Below are 24547 nucleotides of genomic sequence, written 5' to 3'. Positions count from 1 at the left end.
TTTGGTGGTGATGAACTCCTTTAGCTTTTTCTTATCTGTGAAGCTCTTTATCTGACCTTCAATTCTGAATGATAGCTTTGCTGGGTAGAGTAATCTTGGTTGTAGGTTCTTGCTATTCATCACTTTGACTATTTCTTGCCACTTCCGTCTGGCCTGCATAGTTTCTGTTGAGAAATCAGCTGAAAATCGTATGGATGCTCCCTTGTAGGTAACTAACTGTTTTTCTCTTGCGTCTTGTAAGATTCTCTCTTTGTCTTTTGCTCTTGGCATTTTAATTATGATGTGTCTTGGTGTGGTCCTCTTTGGGTTCCCTTTGTTTGGGGTTCTGTGCACTTCCTGGACTTGTAAGTCTATTTCTTTCACCAGGTGGGGGAAGTTTTCTGCCATTATTTCTTCAAATAGGTTTTCAGTATCTTGATCTCTCTCTTCTTCTGGCACTCCCATTATTCTGATGTTGGTACGCTTGAAGTTGTCCCAGAGGCTTCTTACACTATCTTCAAATTTTTGGATTCTTTTTGCTTTCCCAGTTGAGTGTTTTTTGCTTCTTTGTATTTCAAATCTTTGACTTGATTCTTGCGTTCCTCTAGTCTGCTGTTGGGTCTCTGTATAATATTTTTTATTTCAGTCAGTGTATGTTTAATTTCTAGTTGGTCCTTTTTCATAACCTCGAGGGTCTCGCTAAATTTATCGGCCTTTTCTAGGAAATTCTTGAAAAATCTTATAACCGTGGTTTTGAACTCTATATCCAGTCATTTGTTTTCCTCCATTTCTTTCGTTTGTGATCTGTTTCTTTGTCTCCGCATTTTCGCTGCTTCCCTGAATTGGTAGGGTAGCTTTGTGTGCTAGGTGTCCTATATGGCCCAGTGGCTTGGCCTCCCCAGTTACCTGAGGTGGATACTCTTGGTACACTCCTTTGTGGACTGTGTGTACAGCCTTGTTGTAGTTAAGTGTTTATTGTTGTTGGTATCACTGGGAGGGATTGACTTCCAGGCCAATTGGCTGTGAGGATCAGCTGTGTCTATGCCGGGAGAACTTCTGTACTGGAGACAGTCTTATGAGACAAGACTTGCACAATTGCAAAAGCCTTTGTGCTCAGCTTGGATGGGACGGAGTCTCAGGGCTGAGCAGACAGCCTTGGCTTCCCGTCAGCCCTGCCCTATGAGGCCCCTGGGTCTCAGTGTACCTAGGTAATCGCTGCAAGCACATCTAAGAGTAAGCCGCCCTCGAGTTTTGCCCTCTGCCAGACAGTCCAGTTTCTCCCCCAATGAATTTGGATTCCGTTTCCCGCCTGCTAGAGAAAGCCAGTGGCGCAGTCAGCAGTCAGTCCTCTCTTTTTGCTGTCGCGCGCGCCTCCAGACCTCTGCCTTTTGCGGCTCCCCTGAGTTTCCACCTGACAGTCCAAATTCCCCCGTATAAGCCTGGATCCCCAGGGTCTTGCCCAGAACTGGGATTCAGGGCAGTCGTAACGGAGGTTCAGAGCAGTCGGGAGCTTTTGTCTCCTTTCCGCTAGAGAAAGTCAGCCAGGCACTCAGCCGCCCGCGCATGTGTCTCCGTACCTCAGCCTTTTGCAGCTCCTCTGATTCTCTGTGTGCTTTCCTCTTTCCTTCTAGTTGTAGAATTTCCACTCAGCCAGCTTTCCTATGGTTCTGGATGATGTTCGTTTTGTCTTTTAGTTGTAGTTTTGAAATCGTGCGAGGCAGCAGTTTAGGTGTTTACCTATGCTGCCATCTTGGTTTCTCTCTTTTCGTTCTCTTTTATATAAAAGAACTAAATAGTCTAATATGTGTTCTGTAGAAAACAGTTGCTTAACAAATGGATTTTGAATGGAAGGGTGATTCTCCTTTTTGCTAATAATTGAGTTATTTTTTTGTGCATCTTTAAAAAAACCCTTTAAACAGTTACAGGGGCAAAGAATAGAAAATATTTGATATTGTTATAGGTTGTAATACTAATAAGGTTTCATTTTTTCATCTCTATCTCTTGGGGCTTGCTTTATATTTAAAGTTGGTGTAGAAGTTTTAATTCTAGTGAATTAAATACTATTTTTTTTTTTTTTCAGGAATCTGGTGAAGGTAAAAACTCATCAGACTGTAGAGATAGTGAAATGAAAAAATGGCAGCTAGCTCCTCTTCGAAAGATGGGGCAACCAGTTTTACCTCGGAGATCCTCAGAAGAAAAAAGTGAAAAAATACCAAAAGATTCCACAACTGTTATTTGCACAGGAGAAAAAGCTTCAAAACCAGGCAGTGAGATTGATAGAAATTATTATATACTAATGTATTTATATTTTATTTCATACACTACCAGTTAAAATATTTACGGAAATTAAATTTTAACATTTTAATGTTTTGGTGATTAACCTTATTTGAAATTAAAAACCATTATTTTAAATTCTGGGGAAGTACTAATGAATTTAAGATACAGCTCCTTCCCTCATGGCACTTAAATACCAATGGGAGAAGACATAAGAAAATGGTATGCTGTTTAACAGAATTTAGACACTTTGAAGAAAAGATAGAATAATGGGATAGAGAATCACAGTATTTATCAGTGTATAGTAATTTAAAGTCCAAGCTTAGATATATACAGATAGAGTTCAATAGAGGCTCTCCAGAAGCAGAGTCCTTGGAGATCATCTACATTTAGAAGTTGGGAAGAAGAGACAATTGGCTGAGTGAGATAAGAGGACAAGTAAAAGACCCTGGTGGCCTGGAAGCAAGATGAAGTTTGATACAGGAAGAAATAATCAACCATGTCAAATGCTGTCTGGTGTGGACATTTAATAAGATTAACATAGATTAAGTATGTGGTTTAGTGAAATAGAAATTCTTGGTGACCTTGATTTAGAAGAATTTTGGTGGAGCAATGGGAACAGAAACTAATTGTAGTGGTTTATGGAAGAATGGAAAGTGAGGAACGAGATGGTGATTACAGATAACTCAAGGAATTTTGCTGTTTAAGGGAACAGTAATGGTGTGGTAACTAGAAGTGGATGTGGGATCTAGCACTTCTTTATTTTATTTTTTAAAAATCTTTATTGTTGAAAGTATTACATGTCCCCTTTTTGTCCCATTGACCTCTTTATAGCCTGCCCCAGGAGTTTGTTTTTTTTGTTTGTTTTTAAAGGAGATATAGATATATAGCATTAATGGCAATGATCCCATAGAGAGAGAGAATTTGGTGATAATAGGAGAGATTATGTTATAGATGAGGTTAAAAAATCCATTAGATGAGGGGGTGGGATTCACGTTGAAGGGTTATATAGAACAGGAAGATTGTATGTGATAGGACAGATACAGGTTGATTTAGTGATGGGAAGATGTGATAGCTGACATTTTTCTGTTTTCTCAGTAAAAATATGAAGTGAGAAAACCAAATGAGGTTGAAGTTGAGGAAAGGGGTTGTTGGTTTGAGAAGAGAGGAAAACACGTGTAAAATAGATGTTTTCAAAGCGGGAGAGGAAATTTTCTGAGAAAATTTAACAGGATTAAGACAACAGATTGAGTTATCTACTTAAGATTTGTGGCTTATAAATTTAAAGTGAGACCTGTCCACACCAGCTTATTTATTTATTTTTCAGTTATCTTCAGCTGTTTGTAGGCTATTCGGGTGAAGGATAGAAGTTCGTTTTCACTGGTGTTGTGATTTTGCCAATGCAGAGGTTTAAAGGAGAGAGAATAAAGGCATTAAGTATGCAAGGGAGTGGTAATAGTGTTGGACTATTTAATCAAAGTTGGTTTTGTGTGAAAGTGAGGGCATAGATGATAAAAATGTTTAAGAATGAGGAAGGAGACTTTAGAATAAATTAAGTTGGTGTGATAGGAGGTCAGAGTAGTGGAATGTTTGGCATTTTTTGGAGATGCACACGAATTAGTAATGGTGGATTGGGAAATTATTTGGAAAGCTTAACATTCAAATTACAATATCAATCAAGTACATTTGTTTTAAAAGCAGAGGAGATTTGTGAATTTTGTGGTAGTAGTAAGATCATTAAATTATTTGCTCACTTAAGTTCAGCCACATTTTTTAAATAGTTTTTTAAAAAGTTAATGCATATATGTGAAAAGTAACTAGCTTTAAAAGCCATTATTTAAAATGGAAAAGAGGATATTTTGTTTTTTTAGCTTTAGGGCCATGTGTTAGTCACTTAATTTCTAATTAAAATTGATTTTAATTAGAATTTTTTTAAAGCTGAGGTATAACTGGCGCAGCATTAGTGTTGCTGTATAGCATAATGATTTAATATTTCTGTATATTATGAATGATCACCACAGTAAGTCTAGTTAACATGTCACCATATATAGATTTAGAATGTCAAGAATATTTAAATATGGAATAGTTAGAAATAAGTAGTCAGTTTTAATCAGTTTATTTTGTTTATAAGTTTACATCTGTATTAAAAAGAAAAATAATGTTTTTAGAGACAATGTAATGTGTTTTGATATGATATTTATTTAAATTAGGTGCTCATGAAAAGCAAGAGGTAAAAAAGAAGAAGGTTGAAAAAGGAGCGCCTAATGTGCATCCTCCTGCTGCCCCAGCTGCCAAGCCCTCTGCAGATCAGATCCGACAGAGTGTCAGACACTCTCTCAAAGACATCCTGATGAAAAGGTAACACACATTACTGTTGTGGGAGATTGAATAATACATGCTTCTTGTATTTGAAAAATAATTGAATTGTTCTAATTTTAAGACTTACAGATTCAAATTTGAAGGTACCAGAGGAAAAGGCAGCAAAAGTTGCCACAAAAATTGAAAAAGAGCTTTTCTCTTTTTTTCGGGACACAGATGCTAAATATAAGAACAAATATAGAAGTTTGATGTTCAATCTGAAAGACCCTAAAAACAATGTAAGTGTGTTTTGTTCATGTTCATAAATACTTATGCTTCCTACTTTACTGAATGCATAAATATTTAAGATTGTAATACAGTAGATCTAAAATTTCTTGAAGTGAGACCATGGAATTTTAATAGTCTTTTGCTTCTGGATTGAATTCTGCTTAATGGTGACTAGAATGAGCCTATTAAAATATAAAATACTAAATCTGTCATAACCTGATTTATGTGAATTTTCTTTCCTTTATGTTCCTTGTTCAATCCAATTTGTATGTATTCTTCAAAAATGATTAAGCTAAAATTGACAATACTATTTAATACTTCTGATTTAAATTGGAAAATAACTGCATCCCTTAAAATAAATTGCATTTAGATTAAAAATCTATTTTAAGACATTTTTATTACATTAAATATGACTTTAGTTCTAATTATCTTTTAGCAGTGGCGTAAACATTCACAATGGAACCTTAACTTTCCTGGGATTTCTTGTTTGTGATTTAGAATCTAAAAGCTGTGTGTGTGTGTAGATGCAAATGCCTTGCATATTTGGTTAAATTTGATAAAGTTTTCACGTAAGTGATAGCAATTTGTCAGTTTGCATACCTATATTTGCTATAGTATGTGATTTAAGTATTTTCTTGAAATATTCTAACAGCTACTTAAGAGAATTCTACAGTGTAGAATCTCACGTTATGGTCTAGGGCAGTGATGGGCAACCTTTTGAGCTTGGTGTGTCAAACTTCGCCAAAAAACTGAGCATAACTCGGGTAGTGTGTCACTTTGAGGAAAAAACATTATTTCGCAAATGTTTCATCCTCAGGAGCAGCAAATGTTTCATCCTCGGCATGCGGCCGCTTGGCCGCGTGTCATCAAAAATGGCTACGCCTGTCAGTGCTGACATGCGTGTCATAGGTTCGCCATCACTGGTCTAGGGGATCTATTACTTTTCGAATTGTGTAATCTGGAAGTTTTTCTTCAATAAGAAATTACTTCCTTTAGGTTTCTTTCTTGCATTTGGTTCTTCCCTCTGGAATTCCTCCAAGCCTGTTAGGATTTAAACATATGCAATCTTAAAAATATGAACGACATCATGTTTAGTAAAGCTCTTTTATGTATTACTTTGTTATGACAGTGTGTCCTTGGGAAGACATAATACAGCTTTGGGATAGATGTTGTAATGTTTCCAGTATATGTGCTCCTGCATCATGTGTTGCTTTTTGTGAGATGTGTATTTTGTTGCCTTAGATAAGTTCCTAGGCTACAAGGCTGTCATTTATTCTTGTGGTAGGCAATATGTAAATTATAAAACAATTATAAATCAGTTTTCAAAATTGCATCTTATTTATTACAAGCTTTTGGATAGCCATTTTTTTTCTTCTGAAAATGTTTTTCTCCCTTTCCCATTTTTAAATACTTTCAGATATTATTTAAAAAAGTACTGAAAGGAGAAGTAACCCCTGATCATCTTATAAGAATGAGTCCAGAAGAACTAGCTTCGAAAGAGTTAGCTGCTTGGAGACGAAGAGAAAACAGACATGTAAGATTACTCAGGAATATGTGTTTGACTATATTAAAGTCTATATTTTTTTAAGCCTTCTAGTTGTTTAGCCTTGTTCTTAAATGCTATCTTTATTTTTCTTGATCTCTGCTACTTTTTTTCATTTTCTCAAGTTTTCAGGTTACATAAATACTTTGTGTTTTGTTATATAATTTGTAAATCAGAAGGTGGGAAAATAGATGCATCTTATCTTAGTCACATCTTGACTTTTCAGAAGCCCAGTATTATGAATATTGGTAATTTGTAGAGCCAGATTTAATTCAGAATGAAAATTTTGTAGGTTTATAATCCCCCATTCGAAGTTTCAAATGCCAAAAGCTCTGAAAAATGTTTTTTCCTGTAACAAATTGACTGATAAAATTGACCTGAATTGCCATGTCTTAATGTATTCACAGAAATGTTGTGTATTTAATTAAGTAGCACTAACTGGAATGTTATGTAACAGATACAATATGTGCACCATATTGCATTTTTAAAACTAAAAAATTCTAAAAGTCACTGCTGGTAAGAGTTTTTAGTTGAGGGTTGTGAACTTGAAATACCTTTAAAGATTTAAGTGAGTATAGATGTGACTTGAGGTATGAGGTAGCCCATCATCCACTATTTTATTACAGTGGCCTCGAATATTAGCCCTTTATTCTAGAAAATACTGGTTACTTATAATTCATATTAACTCTACATAATTAACCTGATTTTTCATAACATTTATCTGCACCTTAGGTATTAAGCTTCCAAGTAGATCTTCTGCCAAATCTATTTTGAAATACCAAAGGCCTTGATTTGATATATTATACTTTTTCACATATTTCTTCACTTTCAGACTGTGCAATTTCTCCTGTTCTTTTACTTAAAATTTTTTTTTTTAAATTTTAATGAGAGAGAGAGGAAGAGAGAGGGAGAGAGAGACACACACACATCAGTGAGAGAGAACCATCAGCTGGCTGCTTCCTGCATGCCCCCTCCTGGGGATCAAACTCCTAACCTGGGCACATGCCCTGACCAGGAATCTAACCGGCAGCCTCTCGGTGCATGGTACAACACTCAACCAATGGAGCCACGCCAGCCAGGGCTGTTTTATTTTTTGAAAATAGTATCTCCTCTTCTTACTCTCCATAACCCAAATATGCACATGCCTTTCTTCTTTGAAACGGGCTGCAAGTATCATCTGCAGTAAAGACCAGCTTGTTTTATCTTTAGGCCTTGTACCTGATTTCTTTAAATGATGATTTGTATTAAACTAAGGCGAGCTAAATAACCGGACCCATCTTTACCCATTCTTAACCTCTTCCATTCTCATCTACCTGTTACTAGTTCTTGTTACACTTCTTTATTTTGCTTTATTGCTGAGCTTTATTTTTTAAAAAATATTTTCTGTTAGACCATAGAGATGATTGAGAAAGAGCAGAGAGAAGTGGAAAGACGACCAATCACAAAAATAACTCATAAGGGTGAAATAGAAATTGAGAGCGATGCTCCAATGAAAGAACAGGAAGCAGTCATGGAGATTCAGCAGGTAAAGATAATATAAATGTTGTGTTTTATAGTGCTCAAAACATACAAATCCAGAAAAGGTTTCTTTGCCTAATGTTCTTAAAGTAGAAGAATCTTAAAAAATGTATATATTTTAAAGTAATCTATTTTTTTTGGTTTAAAGGATTTCTGGGAGTGTTTAAAGTATTGTTTCTTTGTATGTAGTGTGTAGACTATCTGCATTATGGGCAGCTGTTAAGCAGTTGTTAAAATGTATATTCCTGGGGTCTTCATGACATAGTGAATTCCTTAGTAGGCCTTGACATGTGTAAGTGCTTCTTGAGAGCTGGTGAAACTTCTTATTTTTAATTATTAGTGAGAAAATAATATGAAATCTTGTTAGAATCTTGAAGAAAGGAATGTTTGTTTTGCTCTATTTTAAGTCAGTTAATATTTAAACATTTGTTATTTAACAAAGTAGTTAAAAACAACTTGTAAATGTAACAGTTTCATTTTAGAAAAATGCCAGTATGAAATATAAGTTGATGTTAATTGAGGCCAAACTTCAGCTGCTAAAACTAATTTTGCTCTAACTTTTGTTAGGAACCTGCAGGTAACAAGTCTTTGGAGAAAACCGAAGGATCTGAAAAACAAAAGGAGGAGATTGACTCTATGTCTAAAGATACCACAAGTCAACACAGACAACATCTTTTTGATCTTAACTGCAAAATTTGCATAGGTAAATGGAATTTTTTCTTCCTAAAATGTTGCTTTCACTTGGAAAGGGGGTTACTTGTATTTGTAATTTAAGTAGATTTTTGTTTTCCCAGTATCATTGGTAAAGCATCTGCCTACTCCCTTTGAGCAATAGCACATTTTTTGTGTGTGACTTCTTCAGGCTTGGCATGTAATTTTATATTATTGTGTACTTTACTATCTAGAATCAGTTGTATTATATAAGATCTGAACTTATCAATCCAGTGTCATATGACTAAAATTTAACCATTACAATAGACTTCAGAAATTGTGGGCAGTGGTAATGGTACTGTCATTTAGTAAGTGAAGGAGTGAAATAATATTCATATTGTATTATTATACTAGAGGCCCAGTGCATGATTGAATCATGCACGTGTAGGGTCCCCTACACACTTTCGCTTTTCGCGGGGGAGCTGGGTGCCTGTCCGCTGGTGCACCAGGCCTTTCAGAAGCCTCTGGCTCGGCGGAGGCTTCTGAAAGGCCTGGTGCCGGAGCAGACAGGCACCCAGCTCCCCCACTTTTGATGGTCTGCGGCCGCTGAGGGGGGCTACCCTGCTGTTGAGAGGCGCAGGGGGCGGGACTCCCGCCCCCTGCGCCTCTCAACGGCCGCTGAGGGGGGCTGCCGCGGACACCTGGCTACCCTGCCGTTGAGAGGCACAGGTGGGTGTCCGCGGCAGGCCCCCTCAGTGGCCGCGGATCTGGCCGTTGAGAGGCACAGGGGGCAGGAGTCCCGCCCCCTGCGCCTCTCAACAGCAGGGTAGCCCCCCTCAGTGGCAGCGGATCCGTGCCTCTCAATGGCCGGATAGGCCACCCCGAGTCCCGCCCCCCAGCCTCCCGCCGCCCAATCGTGGGCATAGCGGAGTGATGGTAATTTACATGTTACTCTATTATTAGATAGGATGTAATAAATGAAACATCAAAAATTACCTTTTTCTCTAGTATTCTTTTTTTGTTGTTGGTAATCCTCACCCGAGGATATGTGTCCATTAATTTTTTTTTTTAAAGGGGAGAATGGAAGCGGGGAGGAGAGACACAGAGAGAAACATCGATGTGAGAGAGACACATTGATTGGTTTGCCTCCTGCAAGTGCCCTGCTTCAGATTGAGCTTGTGACAGACACTGCAGTCCTCAGACTGACACTATCCACTGAGCCAAACTGGCTATGGCTTCTCTAATATTCGTATTTTTGGTCATTCATTTAATAACTGAGTTCTTACTCCTTGCCAGGCACTTTGCTGGAAGAAGGGAATATAGTAGTGAAACAGTCAGATGTTATCCAGGGTTTAAGAGAAATTGTAGTCTAATGGAAAAGACAGACAGGTGATGATTTGAGTTACAGAAGTACAGTTGTTATAAATGTATTTGGGTAGCAGAAAGACCTGGTCTAGATTGTGTTAGGGGAGGTTTGGCTGAGAAATTGACATTTACACTGAGACATTCAAGGAGAAAGGCACATGATTTGTTTGAAGAGATATTTAGAAATCAGATTTCATAGTATCTTATAGCCATTGCTTTTCAAACTGCAGACTGTGACTTAATAGTAGAAATAAAATCTAGCAACTAGAATTTCAAGGAGAAGCAGTTATCCTATCTAATAAAGAGGGAATATGCTAATTGATTGCCATGCCCTAAAAGATGGCGGCGCCTACAGCCACAAGATGGCAGCGCCCAGTTCCTTCAGCCCTGACGGGGCGATATGCGCACCGCAAGGCTGGGCCCGCCTCCAGGAGTCCCCCAGTCCCCTCAGCCTCCCAGCTTCCCAGGGCCGGCCCGAGGCGCAGGCAAGCCCAGGGCCGGCCCTAGGGACGACCAAATGACTGAACAAGCAGGCTGCGTGGGGGGGCCATGAGGAGCGACCAGGCCAGTTGGGGGTGACCAGGCCAGCAGGGGGGGCTGTTGGGGGCGACCAGGCTGGTATGGGGGGCAGTTGGAGGCGATTAAGCTGGCAGGGGTGCAGTGAGGGGTGACTAGGCCAGTGGCGGGGGGGCAGTTGGCGATGACCAGGCTGGTGGGGGGGTACAGTTAGGAGTGACCAGGCCGTCAGGGAGGGGGCAGTTGGGGGCGACCTGGTCGGCAGCGGGGGGGGGGGGGGCATTTAGGGGTGACCAGGCAGGCAGGCAGGTGAGCGATTAGGAGCCAGCGGTCCAGGATTGTAAGAGGGATGTCCGACTGCCGGTCTAGACCTGCAGTCGGACTTCCCCCGAGGTGGTCCCGGATTGGAGAGGGTGCAGGCTAGGCTGAGGTGACCTCCCCATCCCCGGTGCAATAATTTTGTGCACCAGACCTCTAGTTTATATATAACAAAAAATGCAGACATAAATACACGCATATCTGTAAGGTATATGTACATGTACATACATCCCTGTAGTGACTAATGGATCATGATGTAAAAATATTACTTTAGAGATAATAAAACATGCTGAAAATCTACTTTTGTAGGCCACATTAAAGATTTTGGTGTTTTGTTTTTTTTTACCTAAGAGCAGTGGATAGTGACTTAATGGTTTTAGAAGGGAAATGACTTGATAAGATTGGAATTTTATGAAGATATATCTGACTTTGCCTGGAGATTACAGTGGAAGAAGTCAACAGAGAAAGGAGGAAGAATAGATAAGAGTCCAAGTGGGACATGGTGGTATTTTAATTAGAGTGGTAGCATTGGAGATGGAAATAAGTAGGAATTTTGAGAAAATACCCAAGTTAGTAATATTAACACATGTTGGAGATTGACTGGAGTTAGGGCCTAAGAAATGGTGGTGATGTGTTAAGGAAGATTTTACATTTATATTCAGTTTATTCGTAAAGGTGAAGGATCAAGAGTGTTTTTTTTAAACTCGAGATAATAGTTCTCAATGTTTATATTTTTACTGTAGTATACTAAAGGAATGATACTTTGTTCAGAACATGAAAAAGTCTTTTAAGTTAGTTGATTGTTGCTCTCCATTATTATACTAGAGACTAGATAAAATGTATTATATGTTATGTAATTTTCCTATAATAATATCTTACCAAAATTAGGTGTATTAACATATTTTGCACTCTTTGTACAATGATAAAGACTAAAGGGCACAGTGTTTTTTACACATTGTTATCCCTAAAGAAAGCTATCCATGATGTTTACTAGTATATAAATATACCCAGTTAGTTCTTTTATCTGGGAAAAATCTTAATAAAAGTACTCTTAGTTATTTCTATTAATTTTAAATATTTTCACGGCAATCGTTTGGTAATGGTAGCACACAAAAACATTGGTTAATGCTACTAGACTTATTTTCTGAATGTTTTAGTGATTTTCTTTTGCTTTTTGATATAATAGCAATGTCATTTTCTAAACTTTACTAATATTTTTCATGTTTAGTAATGAAGTCGCACTGCACTATGCATGTGTTACATGAACTACTCATGAACTACTCATGTAACACAAAGTAGGATATGGATTTGTTTTACTTAGTTCTTAAGTTACTTCTGAAGACTGTTGGAATTTGGTGTAGTTTAGTTTAAAAAATTTGCTAGGGTATCAAGAAACCTATTTTAGGTTCTAGTTATATTTCCATTTCAGCTTATCTAAGCTGCTTAACATTCTTTTTACCTAATTTTTCACATTAATCAGAGAGGTATAATATGTCAGTATGAGAAATGATATGATTAAAAATTACTCCAGGAAATGTATGGTCATGCAACAATTCAGTCAGAGAAACTGAATAACTTTAGGAGTAAAAATGAATGAAGTTACAGAAATTTCAGTTCACAAATAGAGCTTATTTTGGTGTCTTCTGGCTTTAGGTCGAATGGCACCACCTGTAGATGATCTTTCTCCAAAAAAGGTGAAAGTTGTTGTTGGAGTATCTCGTAAACATTCAGATAATGAAGCAGAAAGTATAGCAGATGCATTGTTTTCAACCTCAAATATTTTGGCTTCTGAATTCTTTGAGGAAGAGAAACAAGAGTCTCCAAAATCAACATCATTCTCTCCTGCTCCACGGTAATTTTCTCTTAGTATAACCTATAATAATCATTATAAATATTTGCCAACTTACACATGGTCTTCAAAAACAGAAAAATATATTTTTTAGGAACCTTTCTTTTGAGAAAATAATTGTATCTCCCTATGTTGTAAATTAATTGAGATAAAAAAAAACAAGACTGGGAAAGTTAGAGATTTGAATATGTGAGGACTTGACTATAAAACTCCCTTTAATTATGTTCATGCCAAAAGGCAGGAGAAAGGTCATTAAAGAAAAATTGTTTGCACTTCTCTGGACATTGAGTCTAAGCCAACTAAGAAGGATGACATTGTAAAGCATGACTATGTAAATATAATTTTATGAAGTGAAAATATAAATTTTTTAATCAATAGTCTTTACATATTCTAGCCTTTTTGACATGTTAAAATAGAGAAATAATTGATGACTATGTAGAAAATATATTTATTCATGAATATATCTTTAGGCTGAAAACTTTTTTTAATGCCATCTTTTTAGTCCAGAGATGCCTGGAACTGTTGAAGTTGAGTCTACATTCTTGGCTCGATTGAACTTCATCTGGAAAGGTTTTATCAACATGCCTTCTGTTGCAAAATTTGTTACCAAAGCCTACCCAGTGTCTGGTTCCCCTGAGTACTTGACAGAGGTAACTGAACTTTTCTGCCTTTCTTGACATACGTGTTTCTGAAATCAGTAGGCAAGGAAACATAATAAAAATCATAAAAAATGTTAAAAATATTTTATTTTTATTCAGAATAAAGGTATTTATTGACATTGACCCTTCAAACATTCAATTAATGGATGTATGAGTTCCCAAATGGAGTTTTAGAACTATAGAAAACTGTGCTCTGAAAGTGTTAAATCCACATGTTAGAATCTGCATGGATATTTAAGTTTTTGTTAAGTACAATTTTTGTTTAAATATTATAGCTTTCAGGAAGATTTTTCATTGTTAACAAGTCTTCTAATTTTCCTACTGCTTGCTTTTTCAGCTTCATGACTACAATTCTTATCTGCCTATTTCTGTGAGTGAGATATAGACTGTAGTTGAAACTTTAGAGCTCATTGACACTTCCATGAGACCAATGACCATAATTGCTGTAGTGGTTTCCTTGGCTGGTTTTATTTTATTATTATTTTTTGAGATGTGGTAGAAAGCTTTATTTGTGTGAAATTATAACCCTTGGTATTCAAAGTCCCATTTCCCTTACACCAGTCCTGGAAAAAGTGCAGCTGGAGCTTTAGTAGAGCTAAAAGCAAAGCCAGTGTCCCGAGTTTCCATTCCATGGGGAAGCTGGGTCCAGTACAGCGTCAAACTACTTCCAGTCCATCAGTCCATTGTGTGTGGGAGCTTGAGAGCCCTGCAAGCCAGGAGTCATGCTCGAGCAGCAAGAGAGGAGGGGGCCAAGAGCTTGGCTGGTTCTTTATCAGAGGGAATAGCAACTATAATGCAATGTTTATGGAAAATAAACAGCTGTAGTATTATATACAGTATGATAAATGAGAAAGTATGATATTTTTTTAAGCAATGAAGCTTTTTATTTTCATGTTTATGCAGAAGGAAAATATATCAATGCTCCTTTACTGTATATTTTTCTATTAATCATATTCATATCTAACATTAACCTTTTCCATTCTCAGTCCACTAACCATAAAGGCAAAAGTTAAAAATAATTTAATTTCTTCATTAATTCAGGAAGCCTAAATCATATATTTGCTTGTTCTTTTTTAGAAGTTTTTTTTTAAAAAAATGTTTTGATTTCTGAGAGAAGAAGGGAGAGGGAGAGATAGAAACATCAATGATAGAGAATCAACAGTTGGTTGCCTCCTGCACCTCCCTTCTACTGGGGATCAAACCCACAGCCTTGTCATGTGCCCTGGGAATCCAACTGAGACCTCCTGAGTCACGAATCAATGCTAAACCACTGAGCCTCTCTGGCTGGGTGCTTGTTCTTTTTGTTGTTGTTGTTGTTGTTTCATTGGGATTTTTAGAGAGAGGATGGGAAAGAGAAACATAAATGTGAGAGATAAACATCAATTGGTTGCCTCCCGTATGTGCCCAAACTGGGTATTGAACTGCAACCTAGTTATGTGCTCTGACCAGAAATCGAACCCAAAACATTTTGGTATATGGGACAATGTTCCAACCGAGCCATACCTGGCCTGGGCTATGTTTGTTCTTTTTAAGACTATCATACATTTTACTTGTCTTTGTATTAGGCTGAAGTTAGTTTAACTCAGTGTAATGGTGATCATCTGATATTGATCAGTTTGTTTACTGGTTATGTTTTTTGTTAATGAATAATCTATTATTTTTACATATAGTTTGCTTGTTATTTTTATACGAAAGATTAAGTGGACCCATGATGCTCTTTTTGAACATATCTATTTAGAAACTTAGTTTTTGATCAGTCCAATGTGAAGATCCCTCTTCTTTTTTTTTAATTACTTTATTAAGGTATCACATATTTGTCCTCAATCCCCCCCCACTCTTCCCATCCCAAACCCCTCCACACGCATGCCCCCACCCCCGTTGTCCGTGATCACTGGTTAGGCTTATATGCAAGCGCACAAGTCCTTTGGTTGATCTATCTCCCTTATCCTCCCCCTCCCCTACCTTCCCTCTGAGGTCTGACAGTCTGATCGATGCTGTTCTTGTTCTTCAGTCTATATTGTTCATCTTTTCCCTTAGATGAGTGAGCTCATGGATCCCTCTTCTTTTAAATGGATAATTAGGTACTGAACTATGGAACCCTTTAGATTTTAAACGGAACTATTATTCTACTTTCTGAGCCATTTTCTTTTTTTAAAGTTTTATTGATTTAGCCGAAACCGGTTTGGCTCAGTGGATAGAGCGTCAGCCTGTGCACTGAAGGGTCCCAGGTTCGATTCCGGTCAAGGGCATGTACCTTGGTTGCAGGCACATGCCCAGTGGGGGGTGTGCAGGAGGCAGCTGATCGATGTTTCTCTCTCATCGATGTTTCTAACTCTCTATCTCTCTCCCTTCCTCTCTGTAAAAAAATCAATAAAATATATTAAAAAAAAGTTTTATTGATTTAAAAAGAGAGAAACATCGATTTGTTGTCCCACTTATTTATACATTCATTAGTCGATTCTTGTATGTGCTCTGACCGGGGATCGAGCCCACAAACTTGGTGTATCAGGACGATGCTCTAACCAACTTAGCTACTGGGCCAGGGTGATGAGCCATTTTCTTTTCTTTTTTTTTTTTTTAAATATATTTTATTGATTTTTTTACAGAGAGGAAGAGAGAGGGATAGAGAGCTAGAAACATCGATGAGAGAGTAACATCGATCAGCTGCCTCCTGCACACCCCCCACTGGGGATGTACCCGCAACCAAGGTACATGCCCTTGACCGGAATCGAACCCGGGACCTTTGAGTCCGCAGGCCGACGCTCTATCCACTGAGCCAAACCAGTCTCAGCAATGATGAGCCATTTCTATGTGATTGCTTTCTAGAACTCTACTTCTGCTTTCTGCATATTTTTAGTTTGGTTGGGACAACAAGCCCAAATAAAATATTTAAAGCAATTAATAACTTAAACTGAATTGAATTGAATATCAATTAATTATACTTTTTGATTTTTGAGTCCATGGGAAAAATAGAAGTATTCTGATTAAAGTTTTAAATATTCTTTCTAAAAATATATATATTTTATTGATTTTTTACATAGAGGAAGGGAGAGGGAGAGAGAGAGTTAGAAACATCGATGGGAGAGAAACATCAATCGGCTGCCTCCTGCACACACCCTACTGGGGATGTGCCCTCATCCAAGGTACATGCCCTTGACTGGAATCCAACCTGGGACCCTTGAGTCTGCAGGCCGATGCTCTATCCACTGAGCCCCAAACCAGTTAGGGCAAAGTTTTAAATATTCTTAATTGCAGCTCTTAATTGTTTTTACTTGTAATTGTTTTCAGAAAAATTGTGCCTTTAAAAAAAGTGAACCTTATGTTACTACAGTGATATTCTTTTCTGTGCAAAAATGTATGCTATCATCAAACATCAGCTGTTAATGATTAAGGCATACCCTTGCTCACTACCACCAAATAAGGGGCAGATGTATGGGAGGGGGAAAAACAGTCTCCCCTAATATTCTGAAATATTCTGCATTTTCCCTGGATTGTCATGTTTGCCACTATTTGTCTTTCCTTCTGAAAATGAACATGACCTCAAATTGTTTAACTGTATTTTGGGTATCCACCTAATTCATTTGGAACTGACAGTTGAGGTAAAGCCTAATTACTGTCTGCATTCTTGTTCTCTGATGATGCAGTTCACAATCTTTTTGTTTACTTATTTTATATTACTATTTCAAATTAGTCAAAGAGCTAAACTTGTATGAGCTATGAGAATAATAAATATATGTTTACATATTAATCACCTTCATTTTTACCACAGGATCTACCAGATAGTATTCAAGTAGGTGGCAGGATATCACCTCAGACAGTTTGGGATTATGTGGAAAAACTTAAAGCATCAGGAACCAAGGTAAGGAAAACTTTTTTTCACTATACCAGTTTGAGAGAATATTTGGAAAGTAAACCACTAAGAGTTCTTATGCAAGGTCCCCTGGGGAGGGAACCAGTACAAATTCTAAATCTAAATAATATGGTTGACAAAACTGAACTAAAGCCATTTGCTAAAGCTCAGAATAGCCCATTATTCCTTTTTTGTTTTTTCCCCTCCTGGTGTGCTTTCTCAATGACTTCTTCAATGTTTTGGAAGAAATGTTTTAGAGTAAATATTTTCATCTTGGAATTTTACCTTTCTTTGATTATAGACATTTGTTTTAGTTAGAGCATTGGTTAAAACCCTAAAATATAATGCCTCAAAGATATGAAAGTATTTTTTTTTATTATGTTAGGAAGGCCATTCATTCAGGGTGCTTCAGCAGCTCTGGTTCTACAAATTATTCAGAGACCACCCTCTTCTCTCGTTTCTTTCCTGGTTCTAAGACTCTTGTCCTTATCAGTCAAGCATGGTCAGAGCTGACTTACCTGCAGCACCCGTGACAAAAATGAAGGATGCCTTTCCAGTTATTTAAAAAAAAATATTTGTATTGATTTTTGGAGAGAGAGGAAAGGAGAGAGAGAGAGAGAGAGAGAGAGAGAGAGAACATCAATGTGAGAGCAAAACATCAAGTGGCTGCCTCCTGCCCCCCTACAATCCAGGCATATGCCCCTGATGGAGAATTTGAACCAGTAACCTCTCAGTGCACGGGGCAACACCCAACCAACTGAGCTACACTGGCCAGCACCTGTCCAGACCTAGAAATTGCAAGTATCACTTCACTTCCTCTACCTTCCATTGGTAGGATTTAGTCACATAGCTGCTAAGAAGGCTGGAAATGGACTCTCTGGAAATGTAGTATTGAGTAGCCATGTGCTATCTAAAAGTTAAGGGCTTCTCTTTGTAATAGGAAAAGAGGGGAATAGATACTAGGAGGTCATTAGGAGCCTCTTAACAATAATTTCTATTTCTTGTCAGTACTATACAGGAAAAATGAATCATTAGAAGAAGTTGTTTCTCCCTCCAAGGATGATAGTACCTAGCATATTATAGACATTTAAAAGATAAATTTTGAGTAAGCGAAAAATTTTTTTTAAGTAATCCAAAATGGATCTTAAGCTAAAAATATTTTCCAATATAGATTTTAGAATTGAAACTGATAGTATTAGAATACATTTGAACTTTGAAGGTCTAAAAAAATTAACTACTTTCTTTTGCTGTCACTTTTTCATGACAGCAAAAGTCATGGGAAAGTATTAGGTGGTAGTATTACTCTTAGACATTTTGGGAATCCCTCTTGATCTATTCATATATTGCTGCCAAACACTGTATATTATGCCTCCATCTTGAACTGACTAAAACATTATACTAGTTGTTACCTCTAAAAGAGGACAGTTTAGATGACAGACCTTTTCTAAGAGTTAGAGCCATAGTTCAGCTCATTCACATGGTTTCTATAGGATCTGCATCAATTTAAGCTTGTGTCAGATCTAGTTTCCCCCATTTTGACAGTATACCTTCGTGAAAAAGCATCCTTTTTTTTACACTATTAAATTGGGACTCTTCTCTGAAACAAAGCCAAGAACCCAGAGGCAAGCACAATTGGTACCTGAGTAAACCAAATGATTTTCCAAATTATATGGCCTATGTGCATTTGAGGTCTTTTCACCCAGCCCCTTTATTCCTAAATTTAGTCCCTGTAGATTGGATTATCAATGAATTTGTGGGTATGTGTACATGGTAGGTGCTATTAATTTGCTGTATGCTGAGAATACAGGCAGCCCTCTGTGGAGGTTGTAACATTGGAAATCAGGATATAGTATTGATATCGAAAGTCTTGGGTTTAAAAATCTCTGCCACTGAGAAGTGTGTCATTTTGAACACATTAATTATCTTGGGATGTAATTTCTTACTGGAAGCCTTTAGGTAAGTCCATCAATGGGTCAACTAAGATCTTTTCTCAAGAGTTGTTTAATAATCATCATTATACAACTCAACTAGTTGAGAAATGGTATTTAAAACCAAGCTATTGTTTAGGTTATAATTTTAAACAACCATTTATTTTCTTGAATAGGAAATTTGTGTGGTTCGCTTCACACCTGTAACTGAAGAAGATCAAATTTCTTACACTTTGCTGTTTGCCTACTTCAGTAGCAGAAAACGCTATGGAGTAGCTGCTAACAACATGAAGCAGGTTAAAGACATGTACCTTATTCCTTTGGGTGCCACAGATAAAATTCCACACCCTCTCGTGCCTTTTGATGGACCTGGTAAGTATATATTTTAATAGAGTGAATAAAACAAAGTGGGAGGTGGGACCAGAGTGAAAAAACTGACTCTGCTTGTTGTCTTGGGATCCAGGTCTGACCTGGATCTAGAGCTGACCTGACAGGGAAGGACACCCACGTAATAGGCTGTAATATGCTACATGCAAACATTTACACTTTGTTTTATGTCTATATTTTTTTTTATTGATATTAGAGAGACGGAAGGGAGGGGGCAGAACCATTTGTTGTTCCACTTATTTGTGTATTCAGAGGTTGATTTTTTACAGAGAGGAAGGGATAGAGAGTTAGAAACATCGATAAGCTGCCTCCTGCACACCCCCTACTGGGGATGTGCCCGCAACCAAAGTACATGCCCTTGACTGGAAACAAACCTGGGACCCTTCAGTCCGCAGGCCGACGCTCTTTCCACTGAGCCAAACCGGTCAGGGCCAGAGGTTGATTCTTTTATGTGTCCTGACCGGGGATCGACCCCACAAACTTGTCATATTGGGATGATACTCTACCCAACTGAGCTACCCAGCCAGGGCAATTTACCCTTTATTTTAGGAATCGAAAGTGACTTAATTTTATGTTTTTTATGCAGGGCTTGAACTGCATAGACCTAATCTGTTGTTGGGCTTAATTATTCGCCAAAAACTGAAGCGGCAGCACAGTGCTACTGCCAGCCATACTGCTGAGACCTCTGAAAGTGTACCGGTAGCATTGCCGCCTGAAAAAAAAAGTAAAATGGAAGTTTCCACAGAGGAGGCACCAGAGGAAGAAAATGACTTTTTCAATTCTTTCACGACTGTGTTACACAAGCAGAGAAAGCCTCAGCAAGCTGCTCAGGAAGACCTTCCAGCTGTCGTGGAACCTTTAGTGGAAGTCACCAAACAGGAGCCACCAAAACCTTTAAGATTCCTTCCTGGAGTATTGATTGGCTGGGAAAATCAGCCTTCCACTCTGGAATTAGCAAATAAGCCTCTTCCTGTGGACGATATACTTCAGAGCCTTTTGGGCACCACTGGTGAAGTATATGAACAGGCTCAGTCAGTGACAGAACAAAACACTCTTAACGAAATTCCGTTTATCAGTGAGCAAGCTGACCCCAAAGCAGAGGACGTAGATAAAGTAGCAATGGATGGTGAAGCTAAGGAGGTAAAGGGTAAAGTAGATAATCTTTCAGAATCTTCAGGTAATTCAGTACCAGTAGACGAAGAAACCCCAGTAACGGGGCCCTCCTCCATTTCTCCTGGAGCTTCGGTGAGTCTTAGTCTCAGAGGCAAACCACCAGATGTTTCTACAGAAGCATTCCTAACAAATTTATCAATTCAGTCAAAACAAGAGGAAGCTGTGGAGAGTAAAGAGAGACCATTAAAAAGACAGCTGTTGCAAGATCAAGAGAATAATTTGCAAGATAATCAGACTTCAGATACTAGTTCTCCATGCAGGTCGAATATAGGAAAAGGAAACACAGATGGTAGTATGAGTGGCAGTGAAAACCTTGTTGCTAACACAGCCAAGTCCCCACAGTTTATCAACCTGAAAAGGGATCCTAGGCAGGCAGCAGGACGAAGTCAGCAGGTATCTGCTTCAGAAAGCAAAGAAGGAGATAGTTGCGGGAATGGAGAAAAGCACACCCCGCCTGGGCCGTCACACAAGGAGCTCTCACCAGAACAGACCAATGTAGAGGAAAAGTTGTCTTCTGTAGAGAAAAACTCAAGTGCTCAGCAGAAGGATAATTCAGGGGTTGCACAAAACTTGGCATCAGAAGACAAACACACTTCTCAAACAGAACAAGCAAAACCCTCAGAGGAGAATATTTCAATGCAAAATATTGAAACTGTGCACCCGTTTCGAAGAGGATCGGCAGCAACAACATCTCATTTTGAAGGTGAAAACACAACTCAATCAGAATTTCCTTCTAAAAGCATCAACTTTACCTCCAGAAGCAGCAGTCCCAGAACAAGTGCAAACTTTTCACCCATGAGGCCACAGCAACCCAACCTTCAGCATCTCAAGTCTAGTCCCCCTGGATTTCCATTTCCGGGGCCTCCTAATTTCCCCCCCCAAGGCATGTTTGGATTTCCACCACATTTGCCACCTCCATTACTTCCCCCTCCCGGCTTTGGCTTTGCTCAAAATCCCATAGTTCCCTGGCCACCTGTTCATCTGACAGGCCAACCTCAACGTATGATGGGTCCCCTTTCACAAACATCAAGATATGTAGGCCCACAAAATTTTTATCAGACTAAAGACATTCGAAGACCAGAAAGGCGCCATAGTGACCCTTGGGGTAATAGGCAAGACCAACAGCAACTGGATAGGTCATTTAATAGGGGCAAAGGGGACCGCCAGAGATTTTATAGTGATTCACACCACGTGAAGAGAGAGCGACATGAAAAGGAATGGGAGCAAGAATCTGAAAGGCATAGACGCAGAGACAGATCCCAAGACAAGGACAGAGACAGGAAAAGCAGGGAGGAAGGGCACAAAGATAAAGAGAGGCCACGGTTGTCACACAGTGATCGCGGAGCAGATGGAAAAGCAAGCAGAGATGGTAGGAATGTAGACAAGAAACCAGACAAACCTAAAAATGAAGACCATGAAAAGGACAAAGAACGAGAGAAAAGTAAACACAGAGAAGGAGAAAAGGACAGAGATAGGTACCACAAAGATAGGGACCACACTGACAGAGCTAAAAGCAAAAGGTAAAATCTGCGAGCTGCTTCAAGATTACTCTTAAGTAAATGTTAAATGTTGTATCTTAAAAACTTTATGATTGCCTGCTAGGATTGCGCCATCTTTCAGACTTACTATTGGTGGTTTGCAGAACAATAAATTCCGTGTGTTGGTGCAGCGTGCTCTGTACCAGTGCTCATCGTCCCTTCTTCATACCAACTGTCCTAGTTATAGGGATATTTTTAAAAGTTTTACATTGCTGTATATTCAAAGAATTGTTTTATTAATATGCAATAAAGGCTTAGAAATTTTAGTTTTATTCCTTAATTGGTAAATAGAGTTAACTCTGGAATATATTTACTGCCTCTAGTGAATGTTCTTTATGACTAATTTGAGAGTAATGTGTACTCTGTAAGTTTGTTTAAATTGCACTGTTTTTAAAGAAACTAGAGAAGCAACACAAAGACAAGCAACTTCATAATCAGATTATATTAATCAGTTTATTGGGCAGTTTCTGACCAAGAATCAGAAGCCCAAGGAGAACAGTTACTGCTTTAATCTGCACTTCCTGAAGGCGTTTGTTACCATGTATATGACAGCTTTGTGGTAGACCATTAGTTTCCTTTTCCTTTTGCCTCTTCAGGAACTTGAATACTTAAGCTTGTACATGATCTTGTGTTTTGCTATCCTTTTTACTGTAAAATGTAAATATTTTAAGGGATATTTTGATTCTAAATATGATAAAAGAATTTCTCACCTATTTTGTGTGTGTGATTTGAAATTCAGTAAAAGAATTTCTTCTCTAAAGCTTTGATTACTTTCATACCTTTTTTTTTTTTTTTTTTACTCAGCCAAGAACATACATACAGGCATAGATAGCTATTTGTGTCAGGCATTAGGTGAGGGGGAAACCGGTTTGTCTTAGAGGTTAATGATAAAAATCATGATTTGAAGAGGGGGAATTTTGAACTACCAATGAAAAACTGCAGCAAATAGCCCACTTTGTAGGTATGTTTCTGAAGACTTGTCACTCAAAATTTGGTACACTGACTAATCATGGTGAGACCATAGAAATTTATGAGAAATGTGTTGTGAATCTCTTTGTAAAATGTGTAATTAACCCTAATTTGTTTTGGAGATAACTGCAGTTTTGCTTGAAATAGAAAGCATATGGAGACTATTGTTAATCCAAATATAAAGTTAATTACAATATAAACTACACATTGTATTTACATAAATTAAAGCAATGGCTACCAAATGATTAATACTTGAGGCCAACAAAAAAAGAGAAACCGGTACTTTGACTTACCTGTATTAATGAAGAAAAATACAAATGGCTTCACAAAATTAAGAAGGTAATGTTTGATTTCCTAAAAAGTCTAAGGATTAGGGTTAAAAATTAGGTTTGAAATGGAATCAACTTTGTTATTCTCTCTGGTAAGAGAAGAAGTGGAAATTCAAAACCACACATTTTGTCTAATTTCAACAATTTGCATCTTTTTTGTCATCCTTACTCTGAAGTTTTTCATCATAAAAGTTCTGAAACAGAGGACTTGTATTTAAATAAAATGTTTAATTATAGTCTGTTTTTCTTTTGGAAACTAACTTATTTAAAAACAGTGTAAACAAAACTTAATTTGGTGGGTCATTTTTTGCACAATCAGAAAAAAATTGTCAGGAATTCCTCCCCCCTCCCTCCCCCCAAAAAACCCACAACCAAATCCTCCAAAATTAGCCTTTTGATTTCAAATATGTACTAGTATGTTGCTAGTAAATCTGATTTTACTGATTTATTTGGTAGGAGGTTGATCAGACACCAGATGTTGTTTTTTTTTTTTGCAAAGTACAAGTAAAGAATGGGTTAATCAGCGAAGAAAACCTTAAAGTCAGTTTTGCCTGACTCTTAGCCAGTAGTTTATTATAACATATTGTTGTGATGCTTACTTTAAAATTATTTATTCCTATCTCATTAGATCTTGTCACATCCTCTATAGGCCCCTATTAATGATAACCATCTCCTGGGATTATGGGGCTACTAAGGATTCAAACCATATCTCCTTACCCCTGGTTCACTGAAACTGGCAAGTAGGGAGAGTATGGGCATGTGGACTCCGAGGTTTTAACTTCTGAGGAATGTAGGGGGAAATGAGAAAAGTTTTCAATGAGTAGTAGATCCAAAGCCATTCTCCATCCTTAAGTCACAGCCAGCCTTCTACAAACTAGCGAGTTATATGAAGGTTATCTTTCTCCTGTTTTAAGAAAAACTTGCTCTTTAAAAAGTTTGATGCCAAAGACAGTTTTATACATACATCTGTTGAAATAAAATGTACCAGGGTGTCTCAGTACCTACAAAGTCCACACCTTGTGGCAACAAGAAAGCCTCTACGAACCCTCTGTATTGCAAACCTTGTGCTGAATGCTTTATATAAACCTTGTTCAGCCTGAAAGGTAAAGATTTAT

General features: G+C 37.9%; 1 protein-coding gene across 9 annotated transcripts in view; it reads left to right on the top strand.

Moving 5' to 3' along the window:
• The window catches only part of PHF3 (PHD finger protein 3), an 85046-nt gene extending 61378 nt beyond the window's left edge, over positions 1 to 23668 (top strand). For all 9 annotated transcript variants that reach the window (XM_079780070.1, XM_079780071.1, XM_079780069.1 and 6 more), the window contains 11 exons: positions 2060 to 2246; positions 4464 to 4611; positions 4694 to 4850; positions 6257 to 6373; positions 7773 to 7907; positions 8468 to 8603; positions 12404 to 12602; positions 13102 to 13249; positions 17028 to 17117; positions 19213 to 19408; positions 20010 to 23668. In XM_079780070.1, coding sequence (XP_079636196.1) covers positions 2060 to 2246; positions 4464 to 4611; positions 4694 to 4850; positions 6257 to 6373; positions 7773 to 7907; positions 8468 to 8603; positions 12404 to 12602; positions 13102 to 13249; positions 17028 to 17117; positions 19213 to 19408; positions 20010 to 22120 — 3624 coding nt within the window. In that variant the 3' untranslated portion in view covers positions 22121 to 23668. The remainder of the gene's footprint in view (positions 1 to 2059; positions 2247 to 4463; positions 4612 to 4693; positions 4851 to 6256; positions 6374 to 7772; positions 7908 to 8467; positions 8604 to 12403; positions 12603 to 13101; positions 13250 to 17027; positions 17118 to 19212; positions 19409 to 20009) is intronic.
• Positions 23669 to 24547: the final 879 nt, after the last annotated feature.

The sequence above is a fragment of the Cnephaeus nilssonii genome (genome assembly GCF_951640355.1).
Source record: "Cnephaeus nilssonii genome assembly, chromosome: 9".
Classification (NCBI taxonomy): Eukaryota; Metazoa; Chordata; class Mammalia; order Chiroptera; family Vespertilionidae; genus Cnephaeus; species Cnephaeus nilssonii.
The sequence above is the reverse complement of the archived record's forward strand: the minus strand, read 5'-3'. Positions and strand labels throughout refer to the sequence as shown.